Raw genomic sequence first — 22,809 nt, forward strand, 5'->3', positions numbered from 1 at the left:
ATAAAGTACAATGCCTGGCACAAAGTATTCAAGGTATGTCAACAATAATATATTACCACCATTACTACTCTGACATAGATAGGAACCTCTGTCTTCTTTCCCCTTAAAGAGACCCTTTGCCTTGCTCAACAGGCTGTAGCGATTTTGTGAGCTGAAACATTTTGCTATTTCTCGCGTTTTCTCCTACAGTCCCTCCGGGTGTACTGGCTGAGGCTTTAAGAGTGTTTTATAAAGTGCCAGTCATATGGGAGGAGGAAAAGGAGTTTCTTTCTAACATTTTAAAGAGAAAAATAGCTCCAAGCTTTCTGCATGTGCCAGCTGAGGACAAATACTCAAAGCAACCTTCATGCCCTGGGAGTGGAAAAGAAGGGATTTCATTCTCTGGGGAGGAAGTCTTGCAACAATATGATCTCAAGGGTAAGTATCTGGCCACAATCAGACCTTTCTTCATAACCAAACTTGTGATGCAACACATGCTGTATTTCTTTGAATCTCAGCATCACTGTGTTCCTCGGGGTGACTCTTCTGACCGGTGAATGCCATTCCATGGCTCGCATCTCTGCTGGACATGGGGTGGGGGATAGTGCTGGGAAATGGAATTTGCTCTTCTAAGAAACATGTCTGTGTTAAACTTCAGTGATGATGCCTCCCTAGAGTGCATTTTCATAAAATGAACTTTCATTTTAATGCTACTAATTCTTAAAAAGAACTCAATCTTCAATGCATAGGACCTTTAGTATGTGTGCAATAAATGGACTGATTGATGTAGTATTCATGTTCAATAGCTTTCTCACCCATTGGAGTTTTGTGGAAATCTCCTTGATGCTAAAAATATTGTGTCAAGAAGTTCTTTGGTAAGTAGGCAAGTATAAATCTTAAATGATTTTACGAAGGACTATGCTAGCCTAGCCAGTCTTTGGAAATTAAAAAGTAAGACAAGTGTTATTCTGAACACTGTTCCTTTGATCTTCCTTACTTTCTTCTTAATCAAATGTATGACACCACCCACCTCTTTCACTTTTAAGAAATGGGAAGTGTTCGTGTCAGGAATTTGCCATTTTAACTGGGGACTCTGGAAGGAGAGGAATAGGTGAAGAAGCGGGGTTTGTTTAGTTAGCAGAATAGTAGACTTAGTTGGACATGACAGCTGTTGGAAAAGCTGGAAGAGAGTTTAGGATTGTTTTCTGTAGATCCAGAGGGAAGAACTAGTATTGGTGGGTAGAAATGAGAATAATTAAGATTTTTAACAACTAGAGCTGTTCAGAACTAGAAGGGATTATATTGTGAGCTGTGTACTCCTCATCACTACTCCTCTCTAAGCAGGTTCTGATCAAGCATATCTTGGGATGCTCTTGAGGAGATATCTGTATTGAGTAGAAGGTTGACCTCTAAGGTTCCTTCTGTGATTAATATTCTATGTGTCTTTCTCATATCTGTGTAGAACCAAATAATGAATCACCTAATGTTGATGAACAATGACTGTTGTGCTGAAAAGGATTTGGAGAAGTGGGTTTTCCTTGAGTCCTTTAAAAGGTATCCTTCCTAGTGGCCCTCCACTGTGGCCACTTGTAAAACTGCCCCAAGTGCCTCGATCACCTAAAAATAGTTTAAGAAAACAAATGCAATTTGGGTGGCTTGTCCAAGTGTCAGAGATTGAACCAATCTATCTCTCTGTAGTCCTTTAGATTTGCATCTCTCCTTTCGTAGTCATCCTGTCAGCTGGGCTTCCATGGCTGTCTTCATTGTCTTGGCTGTGTTTTCTCTCTCTTCATGACTGTCTCATGGGTTCCTTAAGGTAATTGAAATGGAATCCCTTCTTACTATTTGGAGTTGTTGCTTTATAAAAGGTACAGAATAAAACCCAACCTGGTGAATAATCACCCTTCATACGACCCCACTAGAATTTTGGCAGTATGGCTTTGCTTTTTTTGCAGAAAAAAAAAATCTTGAACATTAGATAGGAGAAGTTAGCGTAGTGTTGGGTACATTGTAGATACTTGATAAATATGTTGATTGATTTAATTAGCATATTCTTTTCCAACTGGCAAATTGTAGAGTACATATACGAAATAAAGTCTCATTCTTTCCAATCCTTGGGAACAGAATTAGGAAAAGTGATAGAAGAAGGAGTCTTCTGTTCCTTTAAATAATTTCATAAGGCATTATCACTAGCATTTCAAGTAGAGTTGAAGTAAATGAATAGCTTCCCTCGACTCTCATAGATTATGGATATATGGTTAAGTAAGGCTGATTTAAACTGTATCATCAGAGCTGTGAGTATGTAATATTGTGAGGTCTAAAACAGTGACAACACAGCAAAGGAAACCATAAACAAAATGAGAAGACAACCTACGGAATGGGAGAACATATTGGCGAACAGTGCAACTGACAAGGGCTTAATTTCCAAAATATACAAACAGCTCACACAACTCAACAACAAAAAAACAAACAACCCAACCAAAAAGTGGGCTGAAGACCTAAATAGACATTTCTCTGCAGAAGACATACAGATGGCCAATAGGCACATGAAAAGATGCTCAATATCGCTAATTATTAGAGAAATGCAAATCAAAACTACAATGAGGTATCACCTCACACTGATCAGAATGGCCATCATTAAAAAGTCTAAAAATAACAATTGTGGGAGAGGGTGTGGAGAAAAGGAAAACCTCCTATACTGTTGGTGGGAATGTAAATTGGTGGAGCCACTATGGAAAACAGTATGGAGGTTCCTCAGAAAACTAAACATAGAATTACCATAGGATCCAACAATCCCACTCCTGGGCATATATCTGGACAAAACTATAATTCAAAAAGATATATTCACCCCTATGTTCACAGCAGCACTTTTCACAATAGCCAAGACATGGAAACAACCTAAATGTTCATGGACAGATGAATGGATAAAGATACCATTTGCAGCAACACAGATGCAACTACAGATTATCATACTAAGTGAAGTAAGTCAGAAAGAGAAAGACAAATACCATATGATATTACTTATATGTGGAATCTAAAATATGACACAAATGAACTTACCTACAAAACAGAAACAGACTCACAGACATAGAGAACACACTTGTGGTTGCCAAGGGGAGTGGGGGAGAGGGGCAGGGATGGACTGGGAGTTTGGGGTTAGTGATGCAACCTATTACATATAGAATGGATAACAACAAGGTCCTACTGTATAGCACAGGGAACTATATTCAATATCCTGAGATAAACCATAATGGAAAAGAATATAAAAAAGAATGTATATGTATGTATAACTGAGTCTCTTTGCTGTACAGCAGAAATGAACACAATATTGTAAATCAACTATACTTCAATTTAAAAAATGCAAAGAAAACAGGTGACAACAGAAATGACTTCTCAATTAAATCTGAATCTCATAAAGAACTTTATTTTTGAACAACAGAAATATTAGCCAAGTGTATTACTATGAACCACCCTGGGTTCAGTTCTCTATTTTGTAAAATAAGGTTGACTACATCCCTGGGTCTCAAAACTGGCTAAACATTAGAACCATCTGGGGAGATAAAAAACAAAAACCAAAAAAAACCAACCCCTGATACCTAAGTGCTAACCCCAGATATTTTGATTTAATTGATCCGTCATTTCATGTTATTTCATTTTGGATTACAAAAATTATGAAGATACAGATAAGAAGGAAATATATACTCAAAGATAATCACTATTAAGATGTTGGTATGTTGTATATACTTGATTTATAGGCTTGTTTCCCACCCATCCTGGAGCCCTCATTCCTCCACCTGCCTGTATAATGTAAATACGGGAGTGGGGAGAAGTGCTAGCAGGAGGGAAAGCTTGGAAACCCGAAAGATCTAGTTGCCTCAGAATGTGCAGTTGTGAGCCTCTGCCCTTTCCATCTTCCCCCTCTAAAATCTAAACTGTCTCCTGTCCCCTATCCTGCACTCAAAATGGACATGGCTGAAAATAAGTGGTAACCCAACCCAAAGGCTGTATAAAAGAGAAGGCCAGTTCCTAAGGAGCAAGCATAATGGTTAAAAGGTGCAAAAAGCTGTGAGGTCAGGAGGCATAGAACTGGAGGGAGAGAGTTCTGGAATGTGCTGTAGCTTGGGGTGGGTAGCGCCCTAGGACAGTGGACTCCTGCCTGTGGCTGAAGCTTGGGGGCAGTGGCTGCTGGTGGGGCAGGATTCATTGACCAAGGTGGCAACGCAAATCTCAAATCTCCCACACTGTGATCTTCTGTGGATGAGAATACAATCATAAAACTTGAAGAAAATGACTGAAATTTTCTGAGATCTAATGTGAGTTTGGCTAACACTAAGGCCATTTTGCTACTCATTTATTAAGTGAATCTCCGTTTCTCCTCCCACTCCAAATTCCCCTCCCACAGTAAAGGACCAGATGAAGGGTAATATTAAAAGGATCTAATGACTGGCTTGACAGGTCCCCCATCAGACTGGAGGCAGGCCTAACAGCTGGAGCAGGGTTGATAACTTTTTAGCTGCTGGACTGTGGGCTGTGTATGTTCCTGGGGAATGGCTGGAATAATCTCTATTGACTGAGGATACAGAGGTATTTTAATATTGTAACAACCAGTGACTAATAGTTCTTAGCATGGTGCTGGAGTTACATTTTACAAAAAAAAGATCATGCTGTACATATAATTTTGATTGTTGCTCTTTTTCAAACACTTAATATTGGATCACAAATATTTTCCTATGCCATAGGTAAGATTTGAAAATGTTATTTACAAAATGTGGCATAAAATCCCATTGACTGGAATTAGCACAACTGATTTAATCATTCTCTTACTATTGAACATTTAAATTGCTTCTCTTTTGGGAGGAATTATTAATTCTGTAGCTATTCCAAATAATGCTATAACATTCTTGCATATATGCGTTTCTGTGCATCTTTATTTCCTTTGGACACATTCCTAGAAATGAACTTGGGAATCAATAAATTTGACGCTTTGTCAAATTGCCCTCCAGAAAGGTTGACCCAATACACCCTTCCCAAGCAGGGCTTGAGAGCATACATTTACCTCATTCTTAATGACACTGTGATTTATTGTTTTTTAAAAAATAATGTTGATGTGAAAGAAGGAAGAGTATATCATTTCCAATGGTCATTTCTTTTATTATTCCTAAGAGAGAAGTTTTTTCACATGTTTATGGCCATTTCATGAATTACTTGTTGGTATCCTTTACATATTATTTCAAGGCATTTGTCGTTATCTAATTGATTTGAAAGAGCTCTATATACATTAAGGACACCAACTCTTCATCTGCTATCTATGCTGCAGTTATTTTTCCCTGTTTGCCACTTAAGTTCTCAGTTTGTTTTGTTGGTTTTTGAAAAATAAACCAACAAAATCTATGGATATTGCACTTATGATTCATTGCCCGTGAAACCTTATACTTATGTGTTGACATTTAGCTGTAATTAATATGGAAATTTTAAACTTTATATTTGCATGCCACAATTACTTTTTTCCCCCCCAATATTGTATAATTCTCCTTTCTTCACTAATTTGTAAGGGCAACCTTATCATATGGTACTAACTCAATAACACCTTGGAGGAGGCTCCTCCTACAGCCCATTCACTGGAACTGCGGCTTGGAAAGCATGGATCCCAGAAGTAACTTCTCTGCAGCGGTATAGGCATGAATGTGGGAATGTGGCCAAAGTGCATCTCAATCACATTCCGAAGAGTCTTGTGGTCTGTCTATAGTCAAGGTTCTTAGCTTTTTTGTGTTTCCTGCACAGTTTTGAATTCTAGAATTTTTGGTAGCATATTTGAAGGAATTAAACTCAGAACAATCCTAAAGTTAGCAAAAAGTTCAATACAACCATTTTGACGGCACAACAATGTCTCCCAGTAGCTATGAAAGCATCCACTGTTCCAGGGGGTCTCTGTCACTGTCTGAATAACAATCATAATTATGGTCAACAATATGCCACGCTTATTATGCACCAGGTACTGTGCTAAACCTTTTCTAGAAATCAACTCATTTAATTCTCACCTTATGAGAATTATTCCCACTGTATGGATGGGGAAACTGAGGCATAGGGCAGGAAAGTGACTTACTCAAAGTCACACAGTTAGTAAGTGGTGAAACTCAGATAAGCCTGCAGGCTGTCAGGCCTCAGCTTCAACTCTCTTGACCAATGTGCACTACTGTCTATCGCTGCCCATTCACTCAGGTGGCGAAGCCCTCATATATTCCAGTGAAACTGTGACCTTTCTTGGTGCTGGACAGTATTCCACATTCCATTCTCTCTTACTCACAGCAGCCTATATCCTACACTCCACAAGCTGTGCAGCTCATTATTCTGCTGGAGAGACATCATTGTGCTAGAGTTTATACTCACTTGTAGAAAAAATAAAATCTACACATTAACTGAAAATTGGGAATGCATCTATGAGAAGCTGTTTGTACACCAAGGAGAGAATTAAAGTTAGTGGTAATAGCATAAGGATTCTAATATGAGGTTGAGCGAATTCTTTTAAAATATTAAGATAAATGTCAAATAACCAAGGAACAAATAGTTCTCATACTGAAGCACAGAAAGAGAATGAAATTTTTCTAATTTGTTTTCTAAGGCTAGCATAAACTGCCAAAGACATGTGCATACAGGCACCTATAGATGGACCCAATTTGTAAACTCAGTTTTAAATTAAATTCTGCGAGATCAGATTAAGTTGGATGTTGAAAGAATAATACACCATGACTGAACAGAGTTTATTCTAGAATACAGATGTTCTGATTTTCCGGTGTCTATTAATAAAATATATCACATCAGTAGAACAAAGGGGAAATATATGATTATATGAATAAAGAATAGAAAGGCATTTAATAAAATTTGATCTCTGTTCCTTAAAAAAGCTTAACAACTAGGAATAAAAGATTTCATTATCAATATGATTAACTACATTTGTTTCTAATCAATTTCAAACACCACACCTAATAGTGAAAAAATAGGGAAAGAAAGAAGACAAATTTTATCTAATGCAGTAATATATGAAGCAAAAAGAAATGAGATAATAATCATAAAGAGCAAAATTATCAAAGTTTAATCAAAGCTAACTTTTACTCATGTTCTTTGCACTGTCCTAACAGTTTCCTTTGAATTAAGCTATTTATTTATTTCAACAATTTTATGAAGTAGGTAGTATCTTTACCCTATTTACAGATGAGGGGATTGAAGCACAGAGAGCTTTAATAATTTCCCCTAAGTTGTACAGCTATTAAATGGCAGAGCAGGATCTTAAACCAGTGCATCTGGTTTCATCCTGTGCACCAGGATGGCACAAGAGAATTAACCAGAGAACCATTAGAATTAATAAGTTAGCCAGATTTAAAAATAAATATGAAACTAAATAGTTCTTCTATATTAAATAATATGAGGAAAACTAACTCCTCCTTACATTGAAAATAACTCACTAAAATGAAAATATAAAATACCCAGTAATAAATATTCAGAATCTAAATAAGGAACTAAGAAAAGAGTTGGATTCATGAAGATACATGCCATGTTTCCAGATAGGAGAACTAAATAGTATAACTAATTTTAATTATTATACAGATTCATTTTTAAGTTCAATGTCATTTCAGTGAAAGTTCCAAAAGTTTTTTTGGGGGGCGGGCTCAGAAAAATGATACTGACTTTCATTTGTAAAAATAAATGGATACATTTATGCTTTGAAGAAGAAAAAAAGAATATACTTAAGTATTTGCTTATCTATACACAGAATCTCTTTGTAAGGACATATAAGAAACTGCTTACATTGTTTTGCTTCCAGGAGGGGATTTGGATGGCTGGAGGGGTTGGTGCGAAGGGAGATTTTTCACTGTACATTGTTTTATACCTTGAAATTGTGTGAATGTATTACTACACCAAAAGCAAAAACAAACAAAAAGAGGAAAACAAAAAAAAAAAATTGAAAAAAAAACAAAAAAAATTGAAAAAAGTGTCAAAGGAGGATTTCTCTATCAAATCGTAAAACATTATGAAACTATAATAATTTTAAAAGTAAGATTGTGCTTCAAGACTAGATCGATTCCTAGAACAGCATAGAAAGTCTAGAAACCTGCCTGGCACCAGCATGGAAAGTGGAAGCTAACAGGTAGGCTGGCTTTTAAGCAATGGGATGAGTTATATCTAGAAGGCAAGTCTTAGACTGAGAGGATAGAACTCCAGAAAAAGAGGAAAGGGAAAGTAGAAGTACTCCAAGCCCTGTGAGCTTTTCTGGGAATTATTTTCTTTCTGATGTGGTTTTCTTGCTAGGCAAATTCTGCCCCTTCCAATTTCCAAACAAAAAGTAGTGCTATCAAAAACAGACACCTAGATCAATGGAAAAGAATATAGAGCCCAGATGGGACTTCCCTGGTGGCGCAGTGGTTAAGAATCCACCTGCCAATACAGGGGACACGGGTTTGAGCCCTGGTCTGGGAAGATCCCACATGCCGCGAAGCAACTAAGCCCATGAACCACAACTACTGAGCCTGTGTTCTAGAGCCCGTGAGCCACAACTACTGAGCCCGCATGCCACAACTACTGAAGCCCGCACACCTAGAGCCCATACTCCGCAACAAGAGAAGCCACGGCAATGAGAAGCCTGTGCACAGCAACCAAGAGTAGCCCCCGGTCACTGCAACTAGAGAAAGCCTGCATGCAGCCAAAAAAAAAAGAATATAGAGCTCAGAAATAAACCCAGACACTTATGGTCAATTAATCTATGACAAAGGAGGCAAGAATATACAATGGAGAAAAGACAGTCTCTTCAGTAAGTGGTGCTGGGAAAACTGGACAGCTACATGTAAAAGAATGAAATCAGAACATTCTCTAACACCATATACAAAACTAAACTCAAAATGGATTAAAGACCTAAATGTGAGACCGGATACTATAAAACTCCTAGAGGAAAACATAGGCAGAACACCCTTTGACATAAATCACAGCAATATTTTTTTGGATCTGTCTCTTAAAGTAAAGGAAATAAAAGCAAAAATAAACAAATGGGACCTAATTAAACTCCAAAGCTTTGCACAGCAAAGGAAACCATCGACAAAGACAATCTACTGAATGGGACAAAATATTTGCAAATGATATGACTGATAAAGGATTAATATCCAACATATATAAATAGTTCACATAACTCAACATTAAAAAAAAAACTGATTAAAAACTGGGCAGAAGGGACTTCCTTGGTGGCGCACTGGTTAAGAATCCGCCTGCCAATGCAGGGGACACGGGTTCGAGCCCTGGTCCGGGAAGATTCCGCATACTGCGGAGCAACTAAGCCCATGTGCCACAACTACTGAAGCCCAAGTGCCTAGAGCCTGTGCTCTGCAATGAGAGAAGCCACTGCAATGAGACGCACGTGTACCGCAATGAAGAGTAGCCCCCGCTCACTACAACTAGAGAAAGGCCACACGCAGCAACAAAGACCCAGCGCAACCAAAAAAAAAAAAAAAGAGCAGAAGAACTGAATAGACATTTTTCCAAAAAGGAAATGCAGATGGCCAACAGGTACATGAAAAGATACTCAAGGTTTCTAGGCTTTTGGGGCCAGGACTAGGGAGGTATGCCATGCCAGAATGTTTTTACAGGGCAACTTTGGCCTGTACTGGTCCATCTCTGGTCCTCACCATCATCCTGCTTTGCTTCTTCAGCCAATTCTGCCAGGGCCACTTTGGCCAGTACTAATGTATTCTCTGTCCTAAATATGAATGTAGACCCAATTACCGACATGCTGTTGGAATTAGAAACACAGTCACTGAACAATAAGCAGAAAAGAAGAAGGAATGATAATAAAGAGGACAATCACCATTCTCCCCAGTCCAAAAGGAGTAAGAGAAACCCTGTTTTTCAGGAGTCTCAGGATGCAACGAAACACAATAAGGAAGGAACCACTAAGAGGAACCAAAGTGTGTGCATGTTCAAGCAATGATAATGACAGGAGCAGCAGTGTTAATTCCCCAGAAACAGAATTGTATCAGAAAGCAGCTTAAACCAGATCATTGCTGAACTCAACAAGAGTACCCCTCAGTCCTTATATGAGGAGAATGCGGTATGCCAAGGTCCTTATTCCCACATCAACCAGATCATAAGGGAGGCACACTTCAACAGCCTATGGCAGCAAGGACAATCTCCAACATGATGAACTAGGAGCTCCTTATTCCAGCCTAAAATCTGTTTATAAAAGCAATTGCACACACACACACAAAAGAAAAGATTCTCAACATCGCTAATCATCAGGGAATGCAAGTCAAAACCACAATGAGACATCACCTCACACCTGCCAGAATGGCCATTGTCAAAAAGAACACAAGTAACAAATGTTGTCAAGGATGTAGAGAAAAGGAAACCCATCTACACTGTTGGTGGGAATGTAAATTGGTGCAGCCACTGTGGAAAACAGTATGGAGGTTTCTCAAAAAACTAAAAACAGGGTTACCATACGACCGAGCAATTCCACTCCTGGGTTTATATCCGAATATAACAAAAACACTAATTCAAAAAGCTACATGTACCCCAATGTTCATAGCAGCATTATTTACAATTGCCAAGATACAGAAGCAACCTAAGTGTCTGTCAACAGATGAATGATAAAGAAGATGTGGTGTATATATACAATGGAATACTACTCAGCCATAAAAAGGAATGAAATGTTGACATTTGCAGCAACATGGATGAGTTGGAGGGCCTTATGCTAAGTGAAATAAGTCAGACAGAGAAAGACTGTATATCACTTATATGTGGAATCTAAAAAAGACAACAAACTAGTGAATACAACAAAAAAGAAGCAGACTCACAGATATAGAGAACAAACTAGTGATTAACAGTGGGTGGTGGTAGGGAGGAAGGGGGCAGTAGGAGGTACAAACTATTGTATATAAGATAGGCTCAAGGATATACTGTACCCATGGGGAATATAGACAATATTTTGTAATAACTGTAAATGGAAATTAACCTTTAAAAATTATATAAAAAATTAAAAAATAAAATTTAAAAAAGGAGTGCTATGCTATGAATTCATTACCGGGGGGGGGGTAACTTGAGGGTTGGATGTTCTCTTGACCAGGGAAGACCGGTTGTCCATATGACCTTAGGTAAGTCATCTGTAAGAATCACTAGCACTTGCTAAGTGGTTACTCTGGGCCAGGCATGGTTCCAAGTGCTTTGTATGTATTATGTCATTGAATCTTTCTAACAATCCTCTGAAGACTGTTATAACCACCTTTATAACAAACCCATAACACCCTCTCGCAGTTACTGAGTGATTACTATGGGCCAGCAGTGGTTGCAGGTACTTTGCATGTATTCCTTAATTCAATCTTTATAAACAATCCTTTGTAATAGCACCATCTTAATTTACAAGGTAGGAAAGTGATGTATAGAGATGTTAAACAGCTGGGTCACACAGTAAGTGTCACCAGCATAGCCCACTAACAATTCATGGAAAAATAGAATCTGGGTATTAAAATACAGTCTAACCTTTTTTCTTGTTCCTTTGTGATTAGTCTGGTTTCACTTGCTCACAGGGAGCCGCGAGCAGAGGCCTCGTACTGGTACTTGGCTCTTCAGAGTTCCTCCTCGGGTGAAGCGCCCGTGCGAGACGCCTCAGCGCTGCTGCACACACCACCTCAATTCAAGATGGCCGCCGGCCGCGGGCAGAGACGCTGCTCCGGGCCTGCGCCCTGGAGCCTGAGCGGTACGGCTGTGCCCGCCCTGGGAGAGCTCCGCCCCCTCCGCTGAGGAGATCCTATAAAGCAGCCCCGCCCACAGCCTGTAGGGACAGCGGGTCCTCTAGAGAGTGAGCTCGTGTTTCTCCATTCTTTGAGCAAAGAAGAAAACTCGCCTTTACTTCTGAACCAAACTCAGGCTCATTCTGTTGGCTCCAATGACACCAGCAGAAGGACCCTTGCTGGGGCCTGACTGGAAAGGGTCGGTAAAAAGAGTGGCAGCACTGGGACTTGAATTGTTTGGTGTGACTCCAGTGGCCATTACAGTCCAGTACACTGTACCACTGCTAACCCCTCTGTTTCAGCGTTCACATGTAAAAAGTGAGGGAGCTGGATTACACATTCGCTGAGTTCCTTTCAATTCTACAAGTTACTACTATTCTAAGACAAAACACTTCCAGGATCTGGACCGGCTTCTGCAGTGACCACCTGAAAGCAGACAGCTGCGAGCCCATCCCCAGACCTCTGCGTAGTGGTCATGCTGAGTCAGCTGACTTGAATAGCACTAAGTAAGAAGGATAAAAATGTCATTTCAGATGAATTTCAGGTGTTCCTCTCATGATTCTTAAAAGTAAGGTGTTTTTGTTGTTGTTGTTGTTTTTTGAACACCAAACTGTGTTCTGATTTACTGTTGTGAGTTAGAGAACAGAGGAATGATCTTGGGGTCACCCAGGATCAAAGCTTAGGATGTCAAGGTTAAAATAATTCTCTTTCCTCTTTATCAATTGCTATTTATTTGTGACCTTGATTACAGGGTCGGGGCCCTCTGAAATGTCTCTTGGAGAAATGTTAACCCGTTGCTGCACAGAACAAATAGGTTGAGTAGGAAAATGATAAAGAACCTGGCTTCAGAAGCTTCTGGGGTGGAAGCCAAGACCTGACCTTACAAATTCCCAATTCCCATCACATCAGTTCCACAGGTCAAATTCCAGTGAATTCTACCCTTTTAGCCACCTCGTCCTCCTCCTAGGATTCTGGTGTCTTTCTTTGCTCTAAAGGCAGGTTGCTATAAGACTGGATCCACTCCTACCATGGAAGAGGTCGGCCTGTCACTAAGCTGAGCCTACTGGGCAGAACTCATTGCAAATGGAAGCTCAGCCCTGGGGAGACTTGAGCAAACCTAGCTGCCATCACCTTTATTTTCTTTTGTGCTAGGAGTCATGAAGGAAGGGATTGATGAGGTGGGTTATAAGAATCCAAAAAGTATAACTTCATGGTGAACAAGAGTGTGAGGAAGGCTTGGGGGTCAGAAACCAGAGTTAAAAATGGGAGCTTTGCCTTTGTCCTGTGTGGCCTTGGATAAGTCATGTAACCTCAGATGGACTAGAAATGGAATCTATCTCACAGGCTGTGTTGAGGATCCAGTGAGATGATAGGAGTGAAAGTTTTGCACAGTGTCTGGTTTAATAAATGGGAGCTGCTTAATAAACCAGAGTTATCGCTCTTCTTCTGATTATTACTACTGGTTAATATTCTTGGCCTGATCTCTGTCTCCATTTGGAAGCTACTCCCCATCCCCGCATGGAGGTTGAGTTGCTAGGGTTTATCTTGGCAGCCGAGAAGCTGGGAACAGGCTGGGGCTAAGAGACTCTGAAGAACAGAGCCCTTTGCTAGTTAAGAGAATACAACACTTCCTATACTGAATTCTTTTTTGTATTGCTTGAATATTTTGAAGAAGGTGATGCTAATTTTACATTTAGAAAGAAACCCCAGTACTTAAAAAACTCTGTAAGAACCAGTTGATATCTAATAGTGCAACACCTGTAACATCAAATTACCATCTAAAAGAATTTAAACCATATTGTGATAACCTGAGACGGACACATCGCCCATGTGGTGTTCTGGCTGGGAATGCATAATCTAAATCTAGCTGTGAGGGAGCGTCAGACAAACCCATAAAGAGGAACTTGGTATTAAAAAAAGAGAGAGACTATAAGTTCAAAAATGTCAATGTCATAAAAGACAGAGAAAGTCTAAAGAAATGTTCCAGGTTAAAGGAGACTAAAGAGGCCTGATAACTAAATGTAGTACCTAATCCTAGACTGGATCCTGTACTGGGGGTAAAATGCTATAAAAGACATTATTGGATCAATAGACAAAATTGGAATGCAGGCAGATGAGATAAAAGTACATACACATGTATACACACACACACAAACACAAATAAGCATATACATACATACATATAGAGAAAGAGGCAGAGAGACAGATAGAGAAACAGAGAGATACAAAGAGATGTAGAGATGGACACAGAGAAAGAGCTAACAATAAAGCAAATGGGGTAAAATGTTAACAGGTGAATCTGGGTAAAAGACAGTGTTCTTTATACTGATCTTACAATGTTTCCTTAAGTTTGAAATTATTTTCAAACAAAAAGTTAAAAAAGCATTAGAATGCTATTAAATGTTATATGTGTATATTTTTTAAATTCTGAGGATACTTTTAGGAATGGAAATAGTTCCCATGTAGATTGGAACATTGTCCCTTCACTTCTTCCCCCAATGGACCCAATAAAACAAGAGTGGCCTCATCAATAAGCAACTGACATTTTAAAATTTTACATTGAGAAAACAAAGTTAGGGCCCTTATTAAGCACACGGACCTATTTATTAGGCTTACAAGTGTGCTAAACATGACTCCTGGGTGGATGTGGTCTTTCTGCAACACGGTGTCTAGCCCATACCCATCTTTTACACCAACCTTGGGCCTCAGTGCATCTAGACCCTTACCTCCTCACCTTGTCCTATATTTGCGGATGGGTGAGAGGTTTGTTTTTCTACTTGTTTGGGAATAAAAATAGCTACAAGTTTAGTGGTTCTTCCTTTAGGCTCCATTAAAATATCCTTGATTCCAAATGGTTGCCTCAAAGGGAAAATCTATGGATATCAGTTCATCAACACAGTTGTTTAATAATTACTGAAGAAATATGGAGTTAATGAATAGAGATGGTAGGAAAAGCTCAGTGTGGTGACCCAGCTGACTTCCAGACAAGGGGCTAAGCTGAGGATTTGCCTTCTGAAGTTGATCTAGCCAAGTTGTGGGACATAACATCAGGGTTGATTCAGGAGATCTGGCTCACCAGGTGGGCCTTCATTCCCTCTGCGTACCACTCCCAGATTCTCCTTCTTGCGAAGCATAGTCAGGGAAGAGGCCCCATTCCCGAGAACACTGTAGTTGTCCTATGGTGGAGAATGCTGACAACGACACCACCCCCCTCAACCCCAATCCACTGAATCACTTTCGGTTTCATGGTTCTCTAAGCCAGTGAATGGTAATTGGATAAGATCAGTCAGGGGCTTCCCTCTAGCTAGGTCCAGAAGAGGGGCTGGGAGTGGATTGATGTGTCACAACCTTTCTCAGGAGCTGGCTGATGGAAGGGAAGGTCCTGTGTGCTGGAAAGAGGACAAAGAAGGAGGCAGAGGAGGGGGAGGGGCAGGCTTCCAGGCAACGTGTTTGCCCGGGTTAGGTCTTGAGTGGGCAAGAAAATTGCAAAAAGAATTCTTCTCCTGTTACTTCTTCCCTCTGTTCCTCTTTCTTGGCCAAGAGAGGGAGAAGGCTGAGCACTTTCCCACAGGCAGCAGATAATCTGCTTCTGAACCTCTGGAATGGTCACCTGCCAGCTAATCTTCCTGTATCTGGACCAACCAATCTGAAAATCAATCACAGAATTCTCAGTGTTCCTGGGTTTCATCCCATTCAAGGTCTGTGCCCCAAATCAACTGAGCCCAAGTCATCCCCTCTCTTTCCTGTCTCCTTTGCCTGCCTTTTCTCTACTTTCTTCCCAAACCCCTTTGAAAATTTGCTTATTCTTCCTTTGGAGGCATTCTTCCTTTGTCACATCAGAATTTTAACTTTTGCTTTTTCAGCAAAGTACATATCTGTGCACTCTAAATTCTTTTTGTTTGGTGTTCTCAGTTTGGATGAAAAGTTGGAAATTAAAACCAGCACATATGCATGTGGGAGTTTTAAAAATCCACAATACAAGGGCTAACAGCTTGATTGTAAAAATATATGCTTCATTAATTTAAATTTTTGTTAATGGCTTATTTCTTCATTAAAATGTATAGTTGATCAAGGAAGAGTATTGCAGTAGAAAAAAGATGGGTTTTGAAGTCAGACAGGTTTAGGCTTGAACCTCAGTTTTGCCATTTTATCTTATGCCCTTTCCATCCCACCCCCCAAATGCCAACCTTTCTTCTGACTTAAATGAGAATAGATTTTACCAAAAACCCAGCCATGAGACTGTATACCTCTGAGAAGGAACTTGAGATCTGACCTTTTTTCATGCCAAGTAGCAGGCTGAATGGTGGCCTTGAAGGTATATCCATGTCCTAGTCCCTGGGACCTGTGACTATGACCTCATATGGCAAAAGAGTGCATGTCACTTCACATGTTGAAAGACTGAGTTAAGGATTTTGAGAGTAGAAGCTTATCCTGGCGTATCTGGGTGGGCCCTAAATGCAAGCACATGTACTGTTATAAGAGAGAGGCAGAGGGAGTTCTCAGACACACATGCAGAGGAAAAGGCCATGTGAAGATGGAGGCGGATTGGGGTGATGAAGCCACGGCAGTCAGAAGCTGGAGGAGACAAGGAAGGACTCTTCCCTAGAGCCTTCGGAAGGAGCACACGCCCTGCTGACATCTTGATTTCATACTGCTGGCTTCCAGAGCTGTGAGAGATTGCATTTCTCTTGTCTGAAGCCACTCAGTTTATGGTAATTTGTTAGAGCAGCCCTAGGACACGATGCTCTGTATAAATCTGGGCTGGAGGGCCGAGCCCCTCCTCGCATTCTCACAACAGCTCTACCAGAGAAAAACCTGTAAGGGTGGGCCACACCCCCCAGAGGTGCCTGCAGACACACCGCTCAGCTTCCTCAAACCCTTCTTACAGAGCTGGGGCAGGGCTGGGCTGGGTGAGGCCCTTGGGACCTCCCTTGTCGTTTCTATTTTCTCTCTGAGGCCTGGGTTCCTCCTCATGCAGGGATCTTTGGTTACATAACTGAAGTCTCAACTTCAGTAGGAACCTCTGTGTTCTGTAGTAAATGATTTTACTACAGGTCCTTTTCTGCGTGTGGGCTTTGAGAGGGAAGACAGCCAGGGAGAACACGTGGGACCAGAGAGATGTTGCCGTGGTGAAAGTAAGAAGCACAAAGCCGGAGTGGAGAGCTCTGAAGACCCAGGCTTCCTCCCTCACAGCTTCACAGGGCAAGCCAGAGACACAGCCGAATCCTCTTGGCCAGGAAGATAACACAATCTTTAAGCCTCCTAGCAACCCTGTGAATGTATAATATTATCCACATTTCACAGATGAGAAGATCAACCAGTCTGTCCAAGTCCGTGCAACTGGGATGAGGACTGAGACTGGACTAGAGCAAATGTCCATCTGTCCCCAAGCCCCTGGCATGGGGTTGTCTTATTACCTCTGCTAAAGAGAAAAATAGAAAAATGCAATTGGAGGGACTCAGACTTACCAAATCCACCTGGTTTTGGTTTGAGCCAAACTGAAGGTCATTATTCATCATAGTTTCCAAGTGCACGTTCCTGACCATTCTCTGGGCAACCATAAGCCAGAGCTGCCTGAGCCCTACCTCCACCTCAAAGTAGCTGTTAAGACCAGAGATTGCCCTTGGAAAGAAACTTCTTAGTCTGCTGTCTGGATAGCGAACACCTGGGTCTCAGTCCCCTCTGTTACTAATTAGCTGCGTGTTACGATCATAAATTGGCCCCCATTTTAACCTCTCAGTGCTTCACTTTTCCCATCTGAGATCTTAGGGGGATGGATGGAATGAGCGGTTCTCAATCTTTGCTGTACATTAGAACTTCCTGGGGAGCTTTGTCTGGCCATGCCCCTCACCAAATAAACTGGAATATCCAGTGGTGGAATCCAGGCATCAAGATTTTCAAAAACTGCCTAGGTGATTTTTATATGTGGCCAAGTTTTTCTTTTCAGTGTTACATTTCAGGTAGATCTGTAATCTCACAGTGATGAAAGGAGAAAGCCAAGTCTTTAATAATTCTAATAAAAAAATAATTAAAAAGCTTACGGACAGCAATGCAACATTTCCTTCCCCCCCCACTCCCATGATGAATTAACAGCTGGTAGAGGATGCAATGGCTCAGAATCAAAAATAAAAATCAAGCCAACCTCGGGAACAATCCACAGTCAATGACTTTCCATACATAATTCAAACAAGTCAAATGCCAACCAGCTGTGGAGAACACCATGGACTTCCTTGGTTTTTGATAGTGTTTTTCTTTTGAAGGCAAAATAAAATAGGACACAAAGTCATACCTAAATGCCGATATCTACATTCCATAAAGGCGATGCTGTCGCAGCGGTCTTACAAGACTTCTAAGATCTTTCCAGATGTAATGTCTTTCGTCAACATCTGCATGTAAAGCTAGTGGACACTAGAGCTTTGATTCCCCGGATATTAGGAATTCAAGGAAAATCCTCTACTAAAGCCCTACCCATACTCAACTTTTCAGGAGAAAGTCACTTCACCATGGTTTTGCCCAACAATATGGTATTTAGAATCTATGCAATGGTCTAAACCTATTATGGCCTTTCATGCTTTTAAGAAGGTGGAAGGGTTAATGTGATAATAGAACTATTCGGGTATCATTTAGTTAACTGTTGTTCTAGGGGTTGCTCTAAATGGTACTCTGGAGTTCTAAAGAAAATAATTAATGTAGTATAGTCAACTGGCCTTAACTAAACCCTCATTTGTTCTGAGGACTGCTAAATTCAAGCTAGAGATAGAGAGGTGAATAGTCTTTCACATTTGAGGAACTCACAGTCGAGGGTGGTAATAATTAAAACAGCAATGATAATAACAAAAGCAGCCACAGTTTGAAAGCAGTTAATGCATATCAGGCAATGTGACAGGTGCTTTTTGTACATTATTTTAGATTCTCACAACAACCTTGCTAGGTGAGCATCGTTTCCTTTATTTTACTGCTGAGGCAATTAAGGCCCAGAGAGGTCAGGTAACTTGCTAAGATCACACAGCTAAGAAGTAGTTATTCTGCCATTCTAACCTACGTCGCCCATGCTATTTCCACCATACCACAGCACCTCTGGAGAGAAATGACTGAAAAATAGAGATGGACGTGTCAGGGAGAGGGTTAACTTACAAGGGGAAGAATCAGGTCTAGGGTGGAGAAATAGCTGTGAATTGCTCACATGAAAGGTGTTTTAAGAAAATAAATATTATAAATTAATATTTTAACTATGTTTTGGGCTCAGTCCTGTTAGGAGACACAACACTGGAACAGATGGATTCATTACAAGGGGCTAGTTCTCTGCAGTCAGTTCTAGCTCCCTCAAATTAGTCTTAAAAAATAAACCCATTGTGTTTCTCTTTGAACTGCACAGCTCAAAAATGTCATTTTTTAGCCAGTATGAGGTCTTTGGATCTAAGCATATTTTCACTTTTGCTGATTGCCGTCAGTGATACAAACTGTACAAAGGATGTGGTGGACACAACTGTAACAATCACTTTCTCTATGGTGTTCCTAGCCCAATGCTGTGTAAACTGGCACATCCTGAAGATGCGCGCGCGCACGCGCACACACACACACACACACACACACACACACACACACACAGTAGTTACTCAGAAATCTAAATGTAAGTCTGTAACCTGACAAAGCACTGAACTAATTCACCCATGAAACCAGATGTAGCTTGAAGGGTAGGTAGTAAACACACTATGGCCTAGAGCAGGAAAAGGGAAAAGGAAAGAAGCAATGACTTTTCTTAATGAGGCTTTCGCAGACCACCATTTTCACGGTGTAGCCAAAACAGGTAAATGACCAAAGGATCTTAGGATTCTGAGGAATACTCAGAGGGTATTGCAAGTGGTTTAGATATCAGATATGTTTTTTAAAAATCTCCTAAAATATTACTTACATTTAAAGAATGGAAATTTTCTGTACTTACAGAGAAAAGATGCATAATTACACATAGGTATATATATAATATACATATATATGCATACACACACACACTTCATATGCAAAATGTACAGGCACAGACTGAATGGCTGAATACATGTTTTTTATAAGGATGGATCAATTTCACAGCAATCGTTTTGTGTGGAAAATTACTTCCACACTGGGAATTATGAGTAAGAAAGATATATCCTTTCACTGCAAATAATAACATAGTGATAAGTCATTACACAACCTCGGATGAGATAATATATCAACTACAGCATAAATCTGGGCAACATATATTCCTGAAGGGAATCAAGAGATATTTATGAAACTATAGCAATGAGATATTGGGTTTATGTTACTTATTATAATGTATATATTTTAAAGATTTGAACAAAAAGCTAATGAGAATAAAGATGATACTATCTGAAATAGCTGGGTGCTTGAAACCCAATTTTTAAAATTTGTAGTAGGAGCACTTTAGCAAGACTAATAGACCATAAGCTTATTTTTCCCTTCTAAATGCTTATCAAATGAGAAGTGAACATTTAGAACAGGTTTGTTTCCTATGTGAAATCCTCTTCCCACATCACACCCACACACCCACACCCACACACAGACACACACACACACACACACATTACTCTCTCTCCCTGTACAAGTGCAAATCCCTACCGTTGGACTAAAGATGCAAAGAACCAAGGGTGAGTTAAAGCAGCGTTTTTACCTTTTTGCTGATCAAACACAGATGGAGTGCTGAAATCCATGGTTGCCTGTCTCATCATTTACCACCAGAATGGCAAAAAGCATCCAGGTCTCTAGAGAGGAGAAAACACCATCTTACACATTACAGTCAACACAACAGTCAGTTACAGCATCCCTTGCCAAGACCTCTGTTTGAGAATTAAGGGTGCATTAGAGCTGCCGGTCTTTGTCAAGGCAAATGATGGAAATAGGTAAATGTTATTCCTGTAATACCTGACAGGAAAAAGAGTTACTTCCTATGGTCTCACTCATCAGCTATACCCACGTGTAAATATTATACACACTCTATCCCCCAACAAATACAGAAAAAAAAAGCTCAAACCTTGAAAAATGGTTTTCATAGAGGGCCACCTGCCTTGGATCTGGGCCAGGAAAATACTGGAGGTAACGGAGCCTCAGCAGCTGGTGTGTTGTTTTAAACCAAAAGAAATCTCAATGGGTGAGTGAGGATTCACAGGGCCAGACGGAGCATGTGCAAAGCTGCCAATGCAGTTTGGATTCAGCTGTGTTCTTGGTGGAGTGAGAACTGCATTTGGGTCATGTGAGCAGAGTGCCATCTCAACGGAATAGCACGTAAATATTGTAGCAGGAGGCTGCTGGCCATGTGCTGTATGGAATAATTACTGGCTTTCACAGCTCATCTTTAGTCTCCCTTCAGCTCTTTTCTCCAAATGACAGGGAGGATGGGGGGAAGGAAGTAGCGTTTGAAAGGTTGGATTTCAGGGCTCAGATATCCATGGCGATAAAATTAAAACAGTGTGCAATCACAAGGGTGTTTAGTGCAGTATTATATGTTGTGGAAAAACCTCAAATCACCCAAATGTATATCATTTGAGGAGCAGTTGAATAAATGGTAGTAAATTCATACTCTAGATTTAAAACTCTGAAGTAAATCTATATGAATTTATCTGGTAGGATGACTCTAATCTATTATTAAATGAAACAAGTTATATATTTCATTTGTTCACATCTTTATAAAACCAGCAACCACCCACGGTATATGTAAATATGTTCATGTATGTTCATAGGAACAGAGGAAGATGTATGAAGATATACTGTTAATATTGGTTACCTCAGGGGATTGCAATTAAAGTAGGAGATTTCTATCTTGTTCTTTATCTACCTCTGTATTTTTAGGCTTATTAAAACAAGCCTGTTGTTTTATATTTGTTATTAAAAATCTGGTATAATAAATTCAAAACAAAGCTCTACAATCAAGACAATCAGGTTTTTGGATAAGTCAAATAGTCATATAGAAGATGATCTTGTAAATGCTGTTGATAATGATAATAAATTTTTTTAACTTAATTAGTGTGTGACTATGGAAATAAAAGCAGAAACCATTTTTCTTCGTATATGGCCACATTTGTTTTGATCTACTGATATGGACTGTGTTTTTCCATAGACAGCCTTCTTTCTTATCTCTTGCCTCTCATATTTTCCCCATCAACAGACTGTCTGGGCTCAGTTCCCTTGTGACAGTACTAGGACCCACTTACCTTCCTCACATCAGCCTTTCCCCTACAAACACCCTGTGTTCATTTTATTTAAAACATGGGCAGAACCTACTTCTTATAAATCATTACGCAAAATGTGCTCCGTAGATAAATTTCTTAAATTTCCCAGGGCTGGTTTTTTTTTTTTTTGCATTAACCATGAAAGCCAGACTTTGGAGGCCGAGAGTGAATTGGTGAAGACACTTTGGCTTACACTAGCAGATATTCAGTTAAGGAGAGATGGCTTAAGCTCACCCAACTGACTGAGGTAAGAGGAGCTGTGGTCACTTGGTCCCAAACACGAGCAAAATCAAGGATTTATTTGGTTGGTCAAAATGTTCGTTCGTTTTTTCCCGTAAGATGGCTCTAGCAGCACTTAGTTGTCTTTAACTTTATTTGAAACAATTTTGTTAGACTGTATTGTAATAGCTGTCATTATCAGCGTGCATTTAAAAAAAGACATCAAAGTTGGTGAATTTTTTTTAACATCTTTATTGGAGTATAATTGCTTTACAGTGGTGTTAGTTTCTGCTGTATAACAAAGTGAATCAGCTATACGTACACATATATCCCCATATCCCCTCCCTCTTGCATCTCCCTCCCACCCTCCCTATCCCACCCCTCTAGGTGGTCACAAAGCACCGAGCTGATCCCCCTGTGCTATGCGGCTGCTTCCCACTAGCTATCTATTTTACATTTGGTAGTGTATATATGTCCATGCCACTCTCTCAAAGTTGGTGAATTTTTGTGTAGGCATTTTAATATTGAAGATGGAAGAAAAAAAAGCAACATTTTCGATATATTATGCTTTATTATTTCAAGAAAGGTAAAAACAGAGGAAAAAAAGGAAAAAAAAAGATTTG

General features: G+C 39.9%; 1 protein-coding gene across 2 annotated transcripts in view; it reads right to left on the reverse strand.

Annotated features, from left to right (window-relative positions):
* ANKRD55 (ankyrin repeat domain 55) overlaps window positions 1-22,809 on the reverse strand; it is a 127,089-nt gene that overhangs the window by 80,219 nt on the left and 24,061 nt on the right. The window contains exons 1-2 of one of the 2 annotated variants that reach the window (XM_060295424.1): window positions 20,773-20,899; window positions 20,413-20,503 (exon numbers count right to left, since the gene is read on the reverse strand). In XM_060295424.1, the coding sequence (XP_060151407.1) occupies window positions 20,413-20,470 (58 nt within the window). In that variant the 5' untranslated portion in view covers window positions 20,471-20,503; window positions 20,773-20,899. Of the gene's footprint in view, window positions 1-20,412; window positions 20,504-20,772; window positions 20,900-22,809 lie in introns of those variants that run through there. The other variant, XM_060295425.1, reaches the window with a different exon arrangement.

Source organism: Globicephala melas, chromosome 3 (assembly GCF_963455315.2).
Source record: "Globicephala melas chromosome 3, mGloMel1.2, whole genome shotgun sequence".
NCBI classification, from domain to species: domain Eukaryota; kingdom Metazoa; phylum Chordata; class Mammalia; order Artiodactyla; family Delphinidae; genus Globicephala; species Globicephala melas.